Source organism: Ascaphus truei, chromosome 10 (genome assembly GCF_040206685.1).
Source record: "Ascaphus truei isolate aAscTru1 chromosome 10, aAscTru1.hap1, whole genome shotgun sequence".
Classification (NCBI taxonomy): Eukaryota; Metazoa; Chordata; class Amphibia; order Anura; family Ascaphidae; genus Ascaphus; species Ascaphus truei.
This window is the reverse complement of record NC_134492.1, coordinates 9,006,606-9,028,818: the sequence shown is the minus strand read 5'-3', so window position 1 is coordinate 9,028,818 and position 22,213 is coordinate 9,006,606. Positions and strand designations below refer to the sequence as shown.

The following is a 22,213-nucleotide window of genomic DNA, read 5'->3' as shown; positions in this document are numbered from 1 at the left end:
GCCCATGTGAGGTCGCCCCCTCCCCCACACATCGCGCCGCCGCCCCCGGCTTCTCCGCTCACCTGTCTGGCCCGCTGCAGCGCGTCCTTAAAGGCATCGTTGACGCCGCCGCCGGCGGACCCCGAATTGGGGGGAGGAACTGTGGAATAATCGGCCATGTCACTTCAGCGCGGAGCTGCCACCGTCCGTTCTCCTTGTGCGTGTGGTACCAACAGAGAAAAAGGGGGAGAAAATGGCGGCCGGAGAGCTTTCACGCAATCACGCGGCCCCGCTGCAGCTCTCGCGATATCTAGGGGGCAGCGCGAGGCAAGGACCGACTCCCAGCGCTATGCGTGACAAACAAAGGGAGCGCGTGTCAGCACCTCAGCCGCGCACGCGTAGTGCTAGAGGGGCGATTCTCGGCGGGGGGAGGGGCGGGTGAGATATTTGGCGCGCTTGATTCCCGCCGAACACTTTGCTGCTGTCATTTTTGATTAGGGAACATTTGCCAAATGAAGCATCTGATTGAGATTTTATGGTGAAAGTGACTTAATAAAAAAAGTACCTTTTGCTTTATACTGCACTTGTTCACATTATCTTTCATTTATTTACCTTCTATTGTAATGTTGTACAGCTCCTCCGTAGGTTGCAAGGTGTCTAGTATTTAACCGACTGTCCTGTATTTGGACACTGTCCAGTAAAAAATGAGAGGTAATACTGGACATGTATGTGTATACCGGTATTTCCTCTCTGGACATGTATGTGTATACCCTGGTATTACCTCTCTGGGCGTGTATGTTTATACCGGAAAAAAAACACAAGGCGCAAAAGCGCACCGCGGATAAGCATAAAATAATTATAATGTATTCATTAGTCACAGTGACCACAAGTATAGGAATAAGTACTAAACCACATAAAGAGAAGGGGGATCACAGATACAACCCCTAAATGCCAGCTTCAGAATGAAGCACGCCAACTTAAAAACAATAAGTAGAACCACCCTTACTAGAAGTGACACTCTAATAAGTGAAAAACTAGCAAGGGCTCGAAACCGCAATGGGGGGAGTAGGTTCTGACCACAAACAGCAGCGGGTGCCAAGCGGGAACGCGGATAAGTCGAAACAACGCGAACACGCTGGCAGACGGAATACACTGCTGCTTCTTCCTGGTTCTCCCTCTCCAGCCAATCAGTGAATGCGCAGGTCTCCCCTATGTGACCTCTACGCGTTTCGCAACCACGTGCTTCGTCAGGAGGTCACGAACGGGGTAGCCCATGCGCATTAAGTACAGAAATAGCAGCCAATCCAGACGCTCCACTGAATAACCGGAGACGTCATGGAATGCATCTACATGTAGCCAGGTCACCCCCCTTTGCCCTGCGACCCCCATTACCTCCGTGGCCAGGATCGATGGTGGGTGCTGCCGGAGCCAAGCGGCAGACCCGACGGCCATTCGGGAGGGTGGGGGCCGAGCAGGGAGCGCTCCAGTGCTCCGGAGGTCCCCGGCGGGTTAGTGACCCTGCCCCCTTATTATCCAAAGTCAGTTAGGGACACAGCGGATGCTGCGCATCCATCCAGAGGTCTGGGCTCAGACCTTCGCCGTCGCTGCAGCAGCCATCCGGGTGGGATCGCCCCGGACGGTAGTTCCTGTGGTCAGTGGTCATCGGATCCTTTGTGAAGCTCCTTGGCAGGCCCGGGCACTGGAGTGCTCGGCAGGTAACCATCACCAAGTGCACCAACTATACTTTATTATACTTACACGGGACTAGTGGCTGCGCAGTCACACATATCTATCTCACGTGAAGGGACATATTGTGTGGGGTTACTGGACACGGGGTGGGATCACCCGGTGAAAGGGGGTAGCGTCCTGCGAGACGCAGTAGTAGTGTCTCCTCTAGAGAGGGACACCTGTTTATATATATGAATAAGTACGGTTGCTACAGTAAAGTTATTGGTTGTTTTACATGCTGTGTGTGTGATATATATATTGTCCTGCGACGAACCACTTCCCCCTCCGGTGGGAGCCATCGCAGGTGGAGGCGCTGCACCGAGTACGAGGTTACTCCTATTATTTATATGTGCCCCAGGCTCCCCATGGCGGAGTTTTAGGCCTCCTGTGAGCCTAACAGGTAAAGCACCACACCTGGTAACATTAAGTTCCCCGCACACACATACTATATACTATTGGGTGGGGGAATACCCGTTACATACAGTAAAAGCGCCACCCTTGAGCGGCTTGCAAAAGCTAAAACCAGTTGCTAAAGACATACATATATATATAACGCAACAATGGCTATAAAATTCATAATAATGAATGGGACAATCACAAAAAGGGGAAGGGAAAAGGGAAGGGGGAAAAGAAGGGAAAGATGCATGTTGAATCACATAACATAAACATGAAACAATACATATCTCACAAAATGACACATGTAGATTAATACAAATGCAACAACACCAACATAATAACAGATCTAAAGTGCAATAAATGTGAAATTACAATCTAAAAAATAATAAATAATAAAATAACAAATTCATATTAATAATAATAATAATAATACACATAATGAAGGAATAAAAGCAGAAATAGGAGGTTTATACCGGTATTACCCCTTTTGGCGTGTATGTTTATACCGGTATTACCTCTCTGGACAGTGACCTGTCCGGTTTTGGGGGCCGCAGGATTTTCCTGAGCAAAGAGAGAGCAGGGCTGTTGCTAGGGGTCTGAGCAGCTTCCTCTATCTACCCAGAAGCAACCAATCAGGAGGAGGTGTCAGGAGCAGGTGGCCAAAGAGAGGAGGAAACAGCATGGAGCAATCTTTCACCCTTTTGTCCAGTATTTTTGAAGAAGCCACCTGGCAACCCTAAAAACGGATACATTTTAGTTCCTCAATTACCACAAGATGAAAGAGCTTCCCAAGCAAGTGTAACCGGTGTTTCCCCACCCCACGGGAGATCTCACTGTTACAGTGTTGTGGTGCTCACCTGCAAGTATACAGAAGGCCCTGAGCTTCCGCCGATGTTAGTTGGGGAATCAACAGGCCAGGCTTTTGGTGATCCGCAGCTCCCTTCCCCTATGGTACAGCGCCTCCATTCCCACAGGGCCTATCACAGATAGGCGCAGTCCCCTGTAGAAAACACTCTAGCGCCCCCCCCCCCCTCCCCCTGACAGACTGCAGCCTCAGGCAGGAGTATAAAACAGCAACTTGATCTTTATTTCTGGTACAGCAATCTATTACAGCATAACTCACAGCACACTCTTCTCTCTGTGGTCCCTGGACTCAACCCCCAGGGCTTGAGGCCCCAAAGGTCTATCCCAATCTCCAACACTCCCTGGTGGAGCATGGGGTCGCTGCTCCCACGCCCCTGAGGGAGGGAAGGCCTGGAACCAGGTCAACAAAATAATGCACTCTGCCTACTAAACAGGTTCAGTTGGAGGGTAGGTCAGCCCCAATAGTAACAAGCCTTTTTTGTTTCTAAAGCAACCATTTACAAAGTCACAGATACCGAGTCAATACTCCTCTGCAGTCATTTAGTGAGCCCGAGCCAAATCTTTGTCGATCGATTACAGGAGAATGGAAAGATCGGCAACTTAGCTAATTAGTTATCATTGTGTGGATTGTATTGATGCATATATTAAAGGGGGGGGGGGGTGGCAGCTTGGACTGCTGCTATAAGGGAGTAACTATATAGTCCGAAGTGGCCATTCCAGCTAAAACTCCCTATTGACTTCCATTGGGAATCTTCCGCCACCAAACACCCTGAACTAATACTTTGGACTATATAGAATAACGCCCTAAAAGAGTTATAAACGTATAGCAAAAAATGTTTGTAAGAAGGTAGAGACTGTATACTTGATGAGCTGGGTAAATAAGGCCCAACCCTACTATGCCAGCCTAACATTACTATGCCAGCCTAACGTTACTATGCCAGCCTAACGCTACTATGCCAGCCTAACCCTATTACGCCAGCCTAACCCTATCCCTAACTCAGGCCTAAATCATTGCCTGCTCATTAAGGGAGAGAGCGGAGGTTACAGAGCCGGCTATGTGGGAAATAGTTATTTCCTTGTAAGAATTAATTCATTGCACTATTTAATCATTTTTATTAAGAAAGGTTAGTTGAGATCTTGTACGTGTCATTTTCAGCTATGCATTTGTTATGCATTTACTGTACATTTGTTATGCATTTACTGTACATTTGTTATGCATTTACTGTACATTTGTTATGCATTTACTGTACATTTGTTATGCATTTACTGTACATTTGTTATGCATTTACGCAGAATGACTTCTATTTTTTGGTCTCTCACCCAGAAGTTTGTTGAATGGACATGATTTTTATGATGCAAAGATGAATTATAACAAATTGAAGCAAATGTGGCCAGTGCCGTCTTAACGCATGGGCACGCTGGGCAGTTGCCCGGGGGCCCCATGCTAATCTATGCACAGACCAGAATTTAACACTAATTTATCACCCGCCTCAACATTCAAATCTCCCGCTAACTCGGTAGAAGGAGAGAAATTACGACTTGCAGCGGAGAGTTGGCAGGGCCCAGTGCACTGCTTTGCCCGGGGGCCTATAATGCTGTTAAGACGGCCCTGAATGTGGCGATATATTGTGGTATGGAAGTCAAAAACAATTAAAAGTAGGTTTTCCACAACTGAAGTGGGCATTAAAGAAAATATATAGGTAGTGATTACCACATAATCCATACCCTCCAACTGTACTTATTTAGCAGGCATGCTACATGTTTTTGGCTCCTGTAAGGCCAGATGTACATATGACACAGAAAGTGTGTGTAGTAAGCAGCATATGTTATGAGGCTTCCATACGGATTGCTTAGAAATGCTTCTAGAAATCAAAAGAGAAAAATAATATTTTTTTTTAATATAACATGAATAAAAACAAGTGGTATTAAACTCACAAGGTGTCGAGATTAAAACAGCGTTCACACTTTTGGGGGGCTAGTGAGGTGCCTGCAGGTTCGCCTAGCGGGGTGCGTCTCTCTCCACGTTGAATGGACTGTGCTTGTTCCGCGCTATCGCCTCAGTGACGTTACTGGTGATGCGTGTTTTATCCCAGTCGTTGGGTTGTGAATGGGAAGACCAACACGCGTTTTGGCGTTCCAACAGAATCCAAAAGCCTGACGAGTTTCGTGATTACTATCACTTCATCAGGGATAAATACTTCTGACTGGCATGAGTAGAGGAACAACAGTGGTACCTACCCACAAAATATTGGAGGGTCTGACAATCCAGGGGTGCTCAACTCCAGTCCTCAAGCCCCCCCAACAGGTCAGGTTTTCAGGATATCCCTGCTTCAGCACAGGCAGCTCAATCAGTCCCTGCTTCAGTCTTTGACTGAGCCTCTGATTGAGCACCTGTGGTGAAGCTGGGATATCCTGAAAACCTGACCTGTTTGGGTTTGAGGACTGGACTGGAGTTGAGCACCCCTGCAATAATATATTCTAGGGTGTTATATACTGTATTTTGTTTTTTCCTTATAGGGAATGCTCTCACACAGCATGACACCTAAACAAAAAAGGAGTATGTTTTAGAAACCCTCTTCCACTTTTACAGTACCAATATTTCTTTAATCTTTCCAAAAAGCTTTGCCTCAATGTTTAGACTCTGAATAAAAATCATAATTTTTTCTGCCCTGATTTATTTTCTTTCCAGTTCATTGAGCACTTACATTTATTGCTGACAGCCGGCACCATTTTTAAAAAGTAACCTCAAAATGTAAAATAAATAAATGTATATGTATCCAATTTGACATACGCCAAATAATATCTTAAAGCAAATCATTGAGTTGTACATACCTCATTTCTGTATATGAGATATGAAGAACCGGTCTTGGATTTGTCATTTAAACTTTACACAAACCTGCACCCAATCCAGAGGTAAATGCTATTGACATGAATGGTAGTTAACGCCAGATCGGGTGTGTTAACCCAAAACAGACCTTAGTAAATTTCCCCATAGGTCCCCTATTCAATATACTGACGTCATTTTCTCCTTGTCAGGGAAGCTTTAAGCCCCAGTGAAGGCAGTGGTTGCAACCCATTACACGTATGACTGCCCGTTACTTTGGTCCTAGGTGAAACTGACCTTTTGCAGCTCTGCTGAATACTGCGAATGGGATATATCTTTGCAGGCCTAGTCTCCTAAATAATGGAGGGAATAGTAATGGCTGGGGGTTCCAAACAATGCATTCCACAGATTAACACATCTACTAGACGTCTATTACAAGTGATTAGAAGATGATAGTGAAACTTCGGTAATGGTTAAGGGTATGACACCTTTTATTAAATGCTATGAAATGTAAACTAATGTATTTATGGCTTGGAGGGAGCCAGGGAGGATGAGAAGAGGGTGTGGTACTAATTGCCACTCAAGAAGCAGAGGTCCCACCATTTTGTCTCCTGTGTGGGTAAAGGGACAAAGAAGTACTAAGTTAAAACAAACAAAAAAATCCATAAATGAGACAGTAATTTAAAATGCTGTATAAACATAAAGGGGCCAGGTAAATGTCCCACTAAACAGTACATGTATTCTCCTAAACGTGGCACTCATCAATACAGCAATATGGCGACCACTAAATACAGCACATGGAAAATATAGAAAGGTGATATTCTTAATCGTGTAAACATTATAATGCAGAGTTGCGCAAACTGCGGGGCACGGGATTTTCTAGGCTGGGCGCGGCAGTTACGGAGGCCCAGCGCTCTTCCCCAAGGCATGAGGCCTCTGTAACTTCCCTTACCTGCTTTCAGCTGGTTCTTCAGCGACGCGTACCATGACAACGCGACGTCATATGACACCGCCGAAGCCAGAGAGCAGGTAAAGAGGGGGGGGGGAGGGGGCAAGCAGGGGGGGGGGGAGGGAAGGCAGGGAGGCGCGAACAGAAAAGTTTGCGCACCCCTGTATAATGCATACCATAAAAATGTGACTTTTATTTTTATTTTTTAAATCAACTTTACAATCCTGCACAATAATGAGAATTATAGTGGCACATGAATGAATTACATTTATAAATGTTATCCATAAACATTAAAAATCCAGCTAAATCCATCTAAAAATGCAGACACTACACCTCCTAATACTTATTTACTCCAAAAAGTTAATTGTTGGCATACACTAAGCACCGATATGGCTATTGTACCACAATCTCAGTTAGCAGTTAACGCTGGATCGCGGAGAAGAACCCTGTATCTCAGCATAGTGAATCCTCCCCAAAAGCTGGACAATCATTACGACTGCAGTTTATGTGATAAAAATGTATTATTCTAGCGCCTGCCTTCTGGATTTATGCAATTGACCGGCTTTTGCAAAAATGTCATAGCATCCTATCTTTTTTCTTTGTAGGACAATATGGTGAATTTCCTATATGTCATTATACAAAAAAGGTGCACTCTAAAAAAGAACAAAAGATAAAAAAGAAAGTGGGTGTAAAAACTCACCACTGCTGATCAAACGGTAAATATATAAGATATCAAACAAACAAAGTTGCACACCAGGGTTATTGTCAAAAATTATAGGTTGGTTTGTTACTAAATCTTCCAACGTTTCGGTCCCATGACTGACCTTTGTCAAGGTCGTCAATGTACATGATAAGTTTACAAAGGGAGTAGGGTGAAATTGAAATTGCCCAAGTGTTCCAGAATTCACCAGTTTGGTGGAGGTCCACTTTGGGATCAGAGAGAGCCAGGAGGAGTAACTCTATGGTTGCATTAACTTGCATGTATAGATCCATATGTATTTCCCCAACAATTAATATTGTGTTTAGTATATACCATAGTTACCAATGTAGCCCCCTTTCCCTATGCCTAAGGGAACTACGCGGGCATCTACGCATGCTGCTGTACCTGTACGCTCACAGAAGGCCTAAGCCTCCGCCTCCTGGGGTGAGCTCTTTCTCATTGCGTGTAGCGCCTCCACCTCTGAGGGATCCCAGTGTTGGTGGGATAATCCCTCACAAGAACCTATATACAGTAATAAGTAATACACCACACAATGTATATGACTACGGTTTACTGTATACACCTACTAACACATACAATAACGGCAATAACTGTACCCACAGTGTACACCCAGTGACCCAACACATGGTAGTTCCCCCAAAGTACTGAGGGTTCCGTGGCACCAATACCCCTGGTGTCCTGTCCCAGCAATTCCCACCCAAGTGTGAAGTAGCGTTACCCCCTGTGGATGTAGGTGCACATTGGGTACCTGCCTGGGTACTGCAGTACCCAGATGCTGCTTTGCATAGTGAGTTGGAGCAGGTCCCACGCAGCGGGGCCTCCAACACAAATCCCTTCTCTCCTAACAGATCCTGGTCCTCCTCGTGAGGTGAGCTCCAGCCGAAGGGTCTCACCTGAATGTTCTGAGGTACTGCGGCCTGGTCCTAGGTCGCAGAGCGCCGTGTGGCCGTCCGTCCACCGGCGTAACACTGGTACTAAAGGGGAGAGTCCCTATCTGGGGCCTTCCCTATAACACTGAACTTGGGTTGGCTCAGGGCCTAGTTGGGGTCTAAGGGGCAAAGTCTAGGCCTGGTCCAGGAGACACTGCTCCCTGGACACTACCTGCTGTCTTGCCGCCTCCTCCAACACTGAGCACACTGGCTCTTTGTCCCAGAGGATATCCTGTTTCTCCAACAGCTCTAATCCCATTGGCTGGGACAGTGCCATGTGTGCAGTCCCTCCCCCGGAGGATTCTGGGACATTTAGTCCCGCTGCTATGTGCAGAGCCAAAACTAAAATGGCTGGCGCACTCCTGATTGCGCATGCGCACCTCGCCGCACTGTAGATGCGCAACTAGCAATATGGCCGCCCCCCCACTCCCGATCGAGCGGAGCTCCGGCCGGAGCAGCACAGTTCCCCCTTCACTGGAGGTAAGGAGGGGGATTCAGCTACACCAACATTTGACACTTCTTCTCTATCCATTATTCAAACTGTGGAAGTGTCAGGAACCAGGTATAGCGGTGATAACAGTTAGACAGGTAAATAGACTGGAAAGACTGTGTGCGTATACAGTTTATTTGGACATACTGTAAGTCACATTTTACTCATTTATAACTTAGCTTTTCCTTTATTCTTTCTTCTTCAGGTCTTAATTTGCCTTGAGATTGATGTCTATATTATCCTCTATATTAGATGTGTCCTGTGTGTTGTACTGTAATAAAGCTTGCCTTGTTTAAAAAAAGTTCTCGAAAGAGCTAGTGGATTCTACTGGCAGCATAGACGTACATGGGAGGCTTGCAGCTGATTTCTCTATATATGAGCAGCAGGGGAAGGAATCTAATCCCAGGAAAAGCCAGCGCTCGGGGATAACACATTCAGAAACTACACAGAACACAGAACTGGATCAGCTATCTGTGGCTCCACTTCTGGGTTATACCAGACTATATTAAATCTATTTAGAGAGCAAATCATCACAGTTACGTCCTTATTTTATAGAAAGAAAGGAGAACCGGTCTGCTTTCTCTGACAGTGACATGGGGAAAGATTACTATTCCATTTTGGGCATTGAGAAAGGGTCTGCAGAGGAGGACATCAAAAAAGCTTACCGAAAACAAGCTCTCAAATGGCACCCAGACAAGAATAAATCTGCCCATGCAGAGGAGAAGTTTAAAGAGATCGCAGAAGCTTATGAGGTGCTGAGTGATCCCAAAAAAAGGGAGATCTATGATCAATTTGGAGAGGAAGGTTTGTATGATTTTATTTCTTACATCACAGAATACTGACGGCAGAATATATTCTCCCCAGGCCCCTTTGTGGATGGGATTGCATTATATATACATCTTAATTTCCTTTAATCTTTTAGTACTGGATATATTATTGCAGTAGTTTCACATTACTCAGTGCTTTGCAACTCAGTGAAGTATTAGGAAGAAGGGAACGTGAGAAATGTTCAAGATTTTCCAGTGCTTGATGGGCTCGCGTGCACTGAAAGGGTTAATGTTACTTGCCTTTCCCATGTTAGAGAATTAGCTGACCCCTGTCTTAACCCTGTCAGTGCTTGAATGACTTTTAGACTTGATAGCCAGCAAGATCTATCCCAGTGCAATCATCCCGTTATCTTTCAGAGTGGATATAGTTTAAATGTAGAATGTAACATGCACATTAAGTGCAGAAACTCCTCTCCTATAAAGAAGAGTGTTATGTATCCTGAGTCTACAATACAGGCTTGATTGACAGGTATGAGAATATTCTGGAGTATTAGCACTATTTTGAACCCTAGGGTAGTATTGTATGTACAAAGCATCTATACTGCTTCATCAACAACATATTTTGTATTGCAATAGGGTAAGGCAATAATTGAATAATGTGAAGGTGAATGGTTTGCATCTATTGTATTGTATTGTATTGTATGTCTTTATTTATATAGCGCCATTAGTGTACATAGCGCTTCACAGTAGTAATACATGTGGTAATCAAATAAATAACAGATAATATAAATAACAGATCATGGGAATAAGTGCTTTAGACATAAAAGTAACATTTCGGAAGAGGAGTCCCTGCCCCGAGGAGCTTACAGTCTAATTGGTAGGTAGGGAGAACGTACAGAGACAGTAGGAGGGATGATACAGGTTGTACATGTGGAGCAGGCCCCTTCAACCAGTTCTCCAAAGGGGCCAGATTAGAAAACATTAGGGCCACAAGTGTATTATAATGTCATTTTTAGCTGCTTTGAAAAACTTGAAAATGATATTATTTCAACATTTTGCAAGTATGTATAACATCTGTACCATATATATTTACATTACCTTAACTTACAAGCGAGTTTTAGTGTGAAAAAATGGTACTTTGCTCCTGATAGTTTACCATTTGGTAGCTAAGAGTCCAAGGGCCCCATCTAGGCCCCGAGGGGCCACCAGTGAAAGAGCCCTGGTGTAGCGTGTGAAACTTATTTTGTTCCACAGGAGCCTGGATGGTAAGTTAGCTCATGGGTACCATACAGTACATAGGAGAGGAAAGGTCTGCTTCTCATTGGCTCACTGCCCAGGGAGCTACGAATTCGCATGATGTCATCACATTCCAGGACCATTTCTGTACCCGTAGTATAAGCAGGAACATATTACCAAGAGATGAGGTCTCAGAAATGTCCAAATAAGCCTCAAGCCTCAATAAATCATTCTCAAAGGAATGGTGATTTCCTGCATGACGCGTGTAGTTGAATTGCAGTGTTAAATGGTTACAGATCAACATTATTATTTATATACACACATTCTTTTATACCAGGGGTTCTCATCTCCAGCCCTCAAGGACCCCTAACAGGTCAGGTTTTCAGGATATTCCTGCTTCAGCACAGGTGGCTCAGTTGAAGACTGCACCCCGTGCTGAAGCAGGGATATCCTGAAAACCTGACCTGTTATGGGGGGTCTTCAGGACTGGAGTTGAGAACCCCTGGCCAATGTTTCTCACCCTTCCCCTTTGGGAACCCCAGCCAGACCACATTATAAAAGTTCTCAGTGATACATGAAACACCAGGCCTGAGTAGGGTTTGTCAGTGACTATATTACCGTGGACCACCCTCTCTCCTCCTTCACGTTCTCCATACTCTTGGCATTCGTAACAAAGCTCTATCCTGGATCTCCTCTTACCTCTCCCATCGTACTTTCAGTGTATCTTCTGCTGACACCTCCTCCTTCTCTATCGATCTCTCTGTGGGGGTACCCAGTGGTGGGATTCTACCGGTTCGTGCCAACCTGTTACTAAAATTTCACTAGTTCGCTGAGCCGGTGCTTAATTTGCCTCCATTGGCGGGTGGCATCTGACAGCATCTACCTGCATCTATTTTCCTGCAAAGCCTCTCAATATGGCTGCGCAGCATCAAATGGCGCCGCGTTGCCATGCCAACGGGATCCCCACATGATGTAACGGCATCACGTGACGTCCATTGCTAAAGCAACAAGACGCTAGGCAGTGTCTGTTGTCATGGTAACGTGGCGCCAAGTGACGCTGCGTGGCCATTTTGAGAGGCTTTGCAGGGAAATAGATGCCGGGTGATGCTGTTAGATGCCGCACTGCCACCCGCCTTGACGGCCTTGCTGGAGCTCCCCATCTCTCTCCCCTCTCATCCCCCCTTTCTCCCTGTTGTGCCAACCATATTTCTAACACAATTACCCTCCCCCATCCCTAACACAATAACCCATCCCTAACACAATAACCCATCCCTAACACAATAACCCATCCCTAACACAATAACCCATCCCTAACACCATAACCCTCCCCCATCTCTAACAAAATAACCCCCCCATCTCTAACACAATAACCCTCCCCCATCTCTAACAAAATAACCCCCCCATCTCTAACACAATAACCCTCCCCCATCTCTAACAAAATAACCCCCCCATCTCTAACACAATAACCCTCCCCCATCTCTAACACAATAACCCTCCCCCATCTCTAACACAATAACCCCCCCATCCCTAACACAATAACCCCCCATCCCTAACACAATAACCCCCCATCTCTAACACAATAACCCCCCCATCTCTAACACAATAACCCTCCCCCATCTCTAACACAATAACCCCCCATCTCTAACACAATAACCCCCCATCTCTAACACAATAACCCCCCATCTCTAACACAATAACCCCCCATCTCTAACACAATAACCCCCCCATCTCTAACACAATAACCCCCCATCTCTAACACAATAACCCCCCCATCTCTAACACAATAACCCCCCCATCTCTAACACAATAACCCCCCCATCTCTAACACAATAACCCCCCCATATCTTACACAATAACTCTCCCGCATCTCTAACACAATAACCCCCCCATATCTTACACAATAACCCCCCCATCTCTAACACAATAAGCCCCCAAAGCAGAGCCCAAGCGTCTCTTGTAGGAGAAGCACATTTATTATACAGAGCACAAGCATTTGCAATATGCTCTTACCAAAATATCCAGTTTCCTGATTAAACACAGGATCATTTAAAAAAACAAACCAAAAAAACCAGACACACGCTACCTTGGGAGGATGCAAGGGGGAAGAGAGAGGGTTTGGGCCCGCTGCAGGGGGGAAGAGAGAGGGGTTTGGGCCCGCTGCAGGGGGGAGAGAGAGGGTTTGGGCCCGCTGCAGGGGGGAAGAGAGAGGGTTTGGGCCTGCTGCAGGGGGGAAGAGAGAGGGTTTGGGCCCGCTGCAGGGGGGAGAGAGAGGGTTTGGGCCCGCTGCAGGGGGGAAGAGAGAGGGTTTGGGCCTGCTGCAGGGGGGAGAGAGAGGGTTTGGGCCCGCTGCAGGGGGGAAGAGAGAGGGGTTTGGGCCCGCTGCAGGGGGGAGAGAGAGGGGTTGGGCCCGCTGCATGGGGGGAAGAGAGAGGGGTTGGGCCTGCTGCAGGGGGGAAGAGAGAGGGGTTGGGCCTGCTGCAGGGGGGAAGAGAGAGGGGTTTGGGCCCGCTGCAGGGGGGAGAGAGAGGGTTTGGGCCCGCTGCATGGGGGGAAGAGAGAGGGGTTGGGCCTGCTGCAGGGGGGAAGAGAGAGGGTTTGGGCCCGCTGCAGGGGGGAGAGAGAGGGTTTGGGCCCGCTGCAGGGGGGAAGAGAGAGGGTTTGGGCCCGCTGCAGGGGGGAGAGAGGGTTTGGGCCCGCTGCAGGGGGGAAGAGAGAGGGTTTGGGCCCGCTGCAGGGGGGAAGAGAGAGGGTTTGGGCCCGCTGCAGGGGGAAGAGGGTTTGGGCCCGCTGCAGGGGGGAAGAGAGAGGGTTTGGGCCCGCTGCAGGGGGGAAGAGAGAGGGTTTGGGCCCGCTGCAGGGGGGAAGAGAGAGGGTTTGGGCCCGCTGCAGGGGGGAAGAGAGAGGGTTTGGGCCCGCTGCAGGGGGGAAGAGGGTTTGGGCCCGCTGCAGGGGGGAAGAGAGAGGGTTTGGGCCTGCTGCAAGGGGGAAGAGAGAGGGTTTGGGCCCGCTGCAGGGGGGAAGGGAGAGGATTTGGGCCTGCTGCAGGGGGGAAGAGAGAGGGTTTGGGCCCGCTGCAGGGGGGAAGAGAGAGGGTTTGGGCCCGCTGCAGGGGGGAGAGCTGGGGCCCAACATCCAGCCCTGGCTGGGACCTCTGCAACCGCCGGGCCCAGCTCTCCCCCTCTGTCAGCGGCCATGGGTCCAGGATTAGGAGAGATATCCCCAACAGCAAGAAGGAGGAGTAGAGAGAAAGGAGGTGAGAACAGGATTTTTGGGGGTGCTCTTTTATTGAGGGGTGTAGAAGTTGTTGGGAAAGGTGTGTACAAAGTGGTGCAGTGAATAGGCACCAGCAGAGGTGGAGGGCAGGAGAGATGAAGAAATGTGGATAGGAGGAGAGTGGGGAAGTTGGAGAGAACAGAAAAGTTTACAAAGGAGTGAGGAAAGAACAAACAGGAAAAAGCAATAGGGAGGGCATCATGATATGCAGGGAGAGAGGTAGGAGGAGAGAGGTCCTAGGTATTGGAGGAGATGAGGAGTAGGTTGTGAGAGAGCAGATGTATAAATCAGACCTGGGAGGGCACAATGAGATGCAGCTAGAGAGGTAGGAGGAGAAAGGTCCCAGGTATTGGAGGAGATGAGGAGTAGGTTGTGAGAGAGCAGATGTATAAATCAGACCTGGGAGGGCACAATGAGATGCAGCTAGAGAGGTAGGAGGAGATAGGTCCCAGGTATTGGAGGAGATGAGGAGTAGGTTGTGAGAGAGCAGATGTATAAATCAGACCCGGGAGGGCACAATGAGATGCAGCTAGAGAGGTAGGAGGAGATAGGTCCCAGGTATTGGAGGAGATGAGGAGTAGGTTGGTAGAGAGCAGATGTATAAATCAGACCTGGGAGGGCACAATGAGATGCAGCTAGAGAGGTAGGAGGAGATAGGTCCCAGGTATTGGAGGAGCAGGATGTGAAAGAGCAGGTGTATAAATCAGGCCTGGGAGGGCACAATGAGATGCAGCTAGAGAGGTAGGAGGAGATAGGTCCCAGGTATTGGAGGAGATGAGGAGTAGGTTGGTAGAGAGCAGATGTATAAATCAGACCTGGGAGGGCACAATGAGATGCAGCTAGAGAGGTAGGAGGAGATAGGTCCCAGGTATTGGAGGAGCAGGATGTGAAAGAGCAGGTGTATAAATCATGCCTGGGGGGGCAGTGTAGCACTGAAGGTTAAACAGCAGCTTAGAAAGTGAGTCTTTAGATGTGAAACAATTGTCAGAGCGTTTAGAAAGCAAAGTTCTGACAGTTGCAGGGTTGATGATGAAGTGAAGAGTTCAGTTCTTGTACTCTTCACCTCCAATTCAACTCCAATTTGAACTCCACGGACACTTCATAGTAGATGCTACACAGGCAACGTGCAGTCTAATTACACAGGATATGCAGTCTCATTGGTTGTCCTGGTTGAGTAAAAGGCCGCTCAGCCTATCACAGAGGGATGTGCAGACATCCTTAGATATTTATATATATATATATCAAGAAACATTATTATAAAACCACATTATGTTTCCTAATTCTCACATTAGTGTCTAGTCCTTTTGGCATAAGCAGAATTATGAGAGTGATCAGAGGAACTGAGCAGATGCAGCCACTTTGACTGAACAAAGGCAGAGGGTTGTGATTCCGTGTGAGAATATGTTTCTATAACAATAATCCTTCTGTAGTTATATCCAGCTACACATCACAGAATACAAGGGCAGAGGGATCATATTCTGTGTGAGAATATGTTTCTATAAAAGTCACCCCTCTGTAATTATACCCAGCCATATACTACAGGATACAAAAGTAAGATCACATGTAAAAGCTTAGGATCACTCTAGCTTACACGTTTCTAAATTAACCCCAGGATTTAAATGCTCAGAACAATAATATCTAATATGAGGTACTTCAAATAAAGTTTGCAATCCCCCTCTCAATACAACAGGTTCAATTCAATCAGGAAACAGAGAAAATGCTCAGTTACTAGCACTGTTCTAATATAAATTAACAGGTTTCAAAGCAATAACAATAGTCCTGGAATTGAGTCTGTTGCAAGATCTTCAAAGTGATGAACCCCAAACAAGGGTTAATTAGCTGTGAGGACTATAATCAGCAATGCCAAAAGGCCTATGTGACTAAGGAGTAGTTGAGATCTCCCCGCAGTCCTGTGACATGTTTAAGGGGTCTCAACTGGCTAATTGATACCCTTTTGACCTAAATCTGATACCCATAAGTATTTTTCATTTAGTTAAACTTGGGAAGGGTTTGATTTTCTCTGGCTGCTCCCCTATGTGTGATGTCACTGTGTCACTTGTACAGCCAGAGTCATCCCCCCACTTAAGTTGATTGGTTCTCTGATAAGGACAGGGTGGGATTAGGGTAAAGAAAACCCTTGATTTACAAATACTTCCCTATTTAGAGGCCCCTAAGAAATTCAACTGGCCAACTATGATTAAGCAACGAGATTGGCCTATAAGACCCTGATACATTTGGATCTCAACCCGGTCTGGATATAATTATAATTCTTGCCATAATCAAACCTTCTGGGGTTATATTGATTGAGCCACTTGTGCTGAAGCAGGGATATCCCCATACCTGATTGAGCCACTTGTGCTGAAGCAGGGATATCCCCATACCTGACCGGTTAGTGGCCCTTGAGGACTGGAGTTGTCCACCCCTGCTCTATATAAAGAAAAACATTGCAGTTATTTTACTGTACTGGCATCTAACCTTCCCCCAGCAGCTCCCACTCAGTGTTTATTCTAGGAAATGTCAGGCTTCGCTGACCACATGTTTAGTTTGGTCTCCGGTTTCGTTGGCATTATCAGTGAGCGCCAGTTACGTGGCATGGGCTCAAAAAGTCCTGAAACAAAAAGGCCAGTCTTATTAGTAAAAGTAAGAAGTCACCATGAGGTTTACCGCCCCATGGGCACATAAACCCAGGAGGATGCTGGAACAAGTCTATAGCTGAAGACCGCAGCACTCCCATGGTTTTATGCATAACGCCGATTATTCCTTTGCGGACCCACATTTCGGTCCCAGCACAGACTTTGTCTCATTTGTTTCCTCTCTCGCATTCTTCCTAAATAAATGATTGACCTCTTGCTGTTTTATTAAGTCACATTCTGGTAAGCCTTTCCCTGCCAGCTGAACAGCAAGGCATTGCTCAGCAAAATGCTGGAGTATTTCAGTATGCTGGGTAGGGTGGCCAGGCGGCTCCTCTAAAAATACTGGACATAATGGTGAAAGGAGCCACGTGCTTGAGACACGCGTGCTCGCGCGCGCACACACATGCTTTCGCTCCGTGCTGTTTTTTCCTCTCATTGGCCCCACCCCCAGGCTCCTGACACCTCCTCCTGATTGGCATCATTACCCAACAGCAACCAATCAGGAGGGAGCAAGTTCCAGATTCAGGGGCTTATTCTAGTAGTTCCGAAGTTGTCCGTGGCAAAGCGCTCGGTCAGGCATGCTGTCAAGAAGCGAAATGAAATAGTGACAAAGCGGTTAAACAGCTGAAGCAGCCCGGATTGCATGCGCTTTAGAAGCAGAATGACCTGAGGTGGCGCTTACTCCATCCCCGGTCTGGCCTATGGGTTTTACTCTCTCTGCCAAACCCAGATTTCAGGCTCTAAATGTTCCTTGCAATACCAATCTCGGTGTTAAATAAAATGAGAGTTTTTAGAAGCGGTTTGCGTAACCACGCTTCCAGAATAGCAGGTGTGGGCAAAATATGCGAGTTTCAGGTTTTATTGAGAAAACGATCGAATTCTCAGAGCAAGAATTAAACCGCTTCTAAAAAAGCCATTTAGATGCGATCTGGACATGTGATAAGGGCTTACAGAATAGCGACGCCTGCCCATACGCGTGTAAAGTGCACTTTTGAAGCGGGTCGTCACACTTCAGAGCTACTGGAATAGGCCTCAGAGAGTGCAGTAATTGGAAATAGCTTTTTAGAACATTCTCCCGGGTTAAATATTTCCCTTATTAAAAACTGTTTCTTGTTAATTGTATTATAAGCCATTCTTTTGACCTGTGATAGATGCGTAAAACATGCCCTAACCTTTTCTTTCATTTTTTTTGTAACCAATTATCAATAGGACTTAAAGGAGGTTCTGGAACTCCAGATGGACATGGCGGAAACTTTCACTACACTTTCCATGGAGACCCACACGCCACATTTAACGCGTTTTTTGGAGGAGCAAATCCATTTGAAATGTTCTTTGGAAGAAGGATGCCTGGAGGCCGGGAGGATGAAGACATGGAATTGGACGGGGATCCATTCAGCTCCTTTACTAGCTTCAACATGAATGGGTTCCCCAGAGAAAAAAACCAACTCGGTAACCAGCATCGGCGCAAGCAGGACCCTCCTATAATTCACGAACTGAGAGTGTCTTTGGAGGAGATCTACCATGGCAGCACTAAAAGGATGAGGATCTCCAGGAAACGGATGAACCACGATGGGAGAACCGCACGATCCGAAGATAAGATTTTGACCATAGAGATAAAGAAAGGGTGGAAAGAAGGCACCAAAATCACATTCCCCAAGGAGGGAGATGAGAATCCAGGCACCATCCCGGCTGATATTGTTTTCGTCATTAAGGACAAGCCTCATTCCTACTTTCAGAGAGATGGGTCAAACATTGTGTGTCCTCTGCAGATCAGCTTACGTGAGGTATGTTTCTAATGCAACAAAACGTTACAATTATTTATTGTTGCTTGCTCGACCTTGATTGGGGGATTGTACCTGAATCTTAAAGTTCTGGGAATTTTAATGTAAATAATGATATATTTTATATGTATCAAGGATAGGACAGGGGTGGTCAACTCCAGTCCTCAAGACTCCCCAACAGGTCAGGTTTACAGGATATCCCTGCTTCAGCACAGGTGGCTTCACTGATTGAGCCACCTGTGCTGAAGCAGGGATATCCTGAAACCTGATCTGTTGGGGGGTCTTGGGGACTGGAGTTGAGCACTACTGGGTTAGGATAGGCAACACTTTACCAACAATTCTTACCCTGTACTATAAAATACCTATGCAAACTACGACATAACTTTCGGAAGATAAAATTACAGCACTTGTCCAAATTCACAAGAAAATTGGTTGTAAGACCCAGTTGGTACCGTTACCCGTAGATCACAATTGGGATAGTAAATGAAACGCATGCCTTAGCCGCAATGTAAAAATAACACGCGGTAATATAATCTGTTCCAGGCTTTATGTGGATGTTCAATCAGCGTGCCGACCCTGGAAGGAAGGAGCATACCAATGACGATAAATGAAATCATAAAACCTGGCATGAGGCGGAGGATTATAGGATATGGGCTCCCGTTTCCCAAAAACCCAGAGCAAAGTGGGGATCTGCTGGTGGAGTTCGAAGTGAAATTCCCGGACAGCATTCCGCAGTCATCAAAAGAAATACTCAAAAATCATCTCCCGGTTTCATAGAGGCTCAGCCTTGGGGAACAGACTGCGGTGCCAGCACAGGGTTACAGTGTTAGGGCGGACATTACGTATGCTAAGGACCGGGAGATCTCGTGCCGCAGGATTAGAAAGAATGAATGTTGTTCAATGTATTTCGGAACATTTCTTTCAGCAGAATGTTGCTATTTCAACAAACGACCACTAGGAGGCGGGCTACTGGCATAATATGGCGGTGACGCAAACACTACAATCGTAATAATGTTTTCTTATATAGGGCTGACAATGTACCAAGCGCTGTACTTAACATATTGAAGTGCCTGCCCCATGAGCTTACAATCTTTTTTTATTTTTATATATATCTATGGCATAAAGAGTTAAAGCGACTTAACCAAAGAGTGCTGACACTGGGATATGAGCCAGGCTCCCCTGTTTCAGACGCCGTGTCCTTACTGCACCGACACACTTTATTCGAGCAAATACCCAGTATGTACCTGGCAGATACCTGGAATGCGCCGCTCCTCACCTCTGACAAGCCCCGTTGCGTTTGCCTTCCCAGCCTGGGTTCATGCCTGGCTGACGGGCGGCTGATCTGTTAAATGATAATGATTAGGATTTAATAGGCTGCAATGCTTCGCGTGTCTACCAGATGGCATCAATTCATGAATTGTAATGCAGTATATATATATATACTGTGCAGTATTGCAGCCAGCGGGAATAAAATGCTTCAATCACTGCCTGGAAATAACCCAATGCACTCGGGCAGAAAACAGTCACAAACCTGAATACACCCGGGTATACCCGAATTCGTGGGACTAGCCGAGCTCTAATAAAGTGTGTCGCCAGTGTACCATGGACTCCTCCATCATGGTACAATATATGTTATATATGGCATTTTGTACTCCATCCTGGTATGTGTTATAGATGGCATTTTGTGCTCCATCCTGGTATATGTTATAGATGGCATTTTGTGCTCCATCCTGGTATATGTTATAGATGGCATTTTGTACTCCATCCTGGTATATGTTATATATGGCATTTTGTACTCCATCCTGGTATGTGTTATATATGGCATTTTGTGCTCCATCCTGGTATATGTTATAGGTGGCATTTTTGCGTCCGCGTTTGACGCAGTGTTACATCACTGTTGTCCGGCAGTTGCTCCAAACAGTCTTTGATAGAATTTGCGGCGGCGAAGGCGCAGAACTTGTTAGGCACAAAATATCACAGTTCAAAAACCACATGGTTTTGTGTACGCCTCATTTACACACAATCCCCAAATTGGGGGATGACGTGCTGGTTACTGTAGTTACAGAAAAACAAAAAGCAACGGGTCACTTTCTGTTATCATTGTGCCACCTAGATCCAGATAGGAACCACACTCTGTATTAGCCACGTTACCGAACGTGTGTTGGCAATACGGAAAGTGCACTTTGTGTGTTCGACCGTTCATTATTACTTCTTTCAGTTTTCTATGCTGTGTCGTGTGAAATTAACACCTAACACGGCGTCCATGCTGCCGAAGACCGCGCGGAGGCGTGCGTGCTCGCGGCGAGATCACATTGCCTTAAGGCATTGATTGCGCCCATAGACCGCGCGCGACAACAGGAGGGGGCGCGCGGTGCGCGAGGAATCAGTTCAAACTGATTTCTCTGTGCGACGGGCAGGTCACGTGAGCGGTTCAGCCAATGAGGGCGAACCAGCTCCGTGGCTTCACAGACAAACCCTTAGACACCCCCCCGACGGCGCATCTACCATGTCCTGAAAATAGACGTTGCGCACGCCTCTGCCGGACGTAGGCTGTATGGACGCAGCCTAAGGGTATTCCTCTATACCTATATATTTCATATATGATTTCAGCACTAATCTCTCGCTACACCCCTTCCCATCCTCTTCGTTCCCTGACTGCCACAACCCTCACTTCCCCCAGTGCCCTGTGCTGCCGCTCGATTCCGATCATTTGACTTACCGCCCCCCTTCACTGGAAGAATCTCCCCCACCACATCCAATCTTCCCCCTCCCTAACTATCTTCAGAAGCCAACTCAAAACTCATCTCTTCTCCATCACATTCCATGATCCCCCATTAACCTCCTTTACAATCCCCACCCTCACTCCACCCTCCCCAATGCCCATGATCTCCCCTACCCTCACCCCTTCCTAAAGCCTCTCCCAAACCCTCCAAAGTCACCCACCTCATAGATCCAATTGACCCCACTGTCAGACCCATCACCATGCCACCGACCAGAGTAAATCCAGAGACCTTTCCCCAACCCCTGTCCACCAACCAAGCAAGCTCTTAAATGCTCCCAACCCATAGCCCGGTCCTTAATGCCCCCTCCCTGCCCACGAATGTACAGCGCTCTGGGTAAGGGCGCTATTTAAATGTTATTATAAATAACAAAGGTTGTTTCTCTCCCCCGCCCCCCATTCTCTCTCCTCTCCCATCTCTTTCCTCACCCCCTCTACATCTCTCAGACCCATCTTTTTCTCTCCCCCTCCTCCTTTCTCCTCACAAGCCCCCCACCCCTTCCTCAGAGCCCCCTCAACCTCCTCACAGCCCCCTTCTCCTCACAGCCCCCCTCCTCCTCCTCACAGCCCCTTCTCCTCCTCACAGCCCCCTTCTCCTCCCAGCCCCCTCCTCCTCCTCCTCCCAGCCCCCCTTCTCCTCCTCACAGCCCCTTCTCCTCCTCACAGTCCCTTCTCCTCCTCACAGCCCCTTCTCTTCCTCACAGCCCCCCTCCTCCTCACAGCCCCCCTTCTCCTCCTCACAGCCCCCCTTCTCCTCCTCACAGCCCCCCCTTCTCCTCCTCACAGCCCCCCTCCTCCTCACAGCCCCCCTCCTCCTCACAGCCCCCCTCCTCCTCACAGCCCCCCATCCTCCTCACAGCCCCC

General features: G+C 47.1%; 2 protein-coding genes across 9 annotated transcripts in view; one reads left to right on the top strand and one right to left on the bottom strand.

Moving 5' to 3' along the window:
• The window catches only part of FUBP1 (far upstream element binding protein 1), a 17,042-nt gene extending 16,803 nt beyond the window's left edge, over positions 1-239 (bottom strand). For 5 of the 7 annotated variants that reach the window (XM_075615741.1, XM_075615742.1, XM_075615747.1 and 2 more), the window contains exon 1: positions 63-239. In XM_075615741.1, coding sequence (XP_075471856.1) covers positions 63-158 — 96 coding nt within the window. In that variant the 5' untranslated portion in view covers positions 159-239. The remainder of the gene's footprint in view (positions 1-62) is intronic. The other 2 variants (XM_075615746.1, XM_075615749.1) reach the window with 1 other exon arrangement.
• The window catches only part of DNAJB4 (DnaJ heat shock protein family (Hsp40) member B4), a 23,212-nt gene extending 999 nt beyond the window's left edge, over positions 1-22,213 (top strand). Inside the window, exons 1-3 of one of the 2 annotated variants that reach the window (XM_075615750.1) lie at positions 9,223-9,684; positions 17,999-18,573; positions 19,114-22,212. In XM_075615750.1, the coding sequence (XP_075471865.1) occupies positions 9,474-9,684; positions 17,999-18,573; positions 19,114-19,347 (1,020 nt within the window). In that variant the 5' untranslated portion in view covers positions 9,223-9,473 and the 3' untranslated portion in view covers positions 19,348-22,212. Of the gene's footprint in view, positions 1-9,222; positions 9,685-17,998; positions 18,574-19,113 lie in introns of those variants that run through there. The other variant, XM_075615751.1, reaches the window with a different exon arrangement.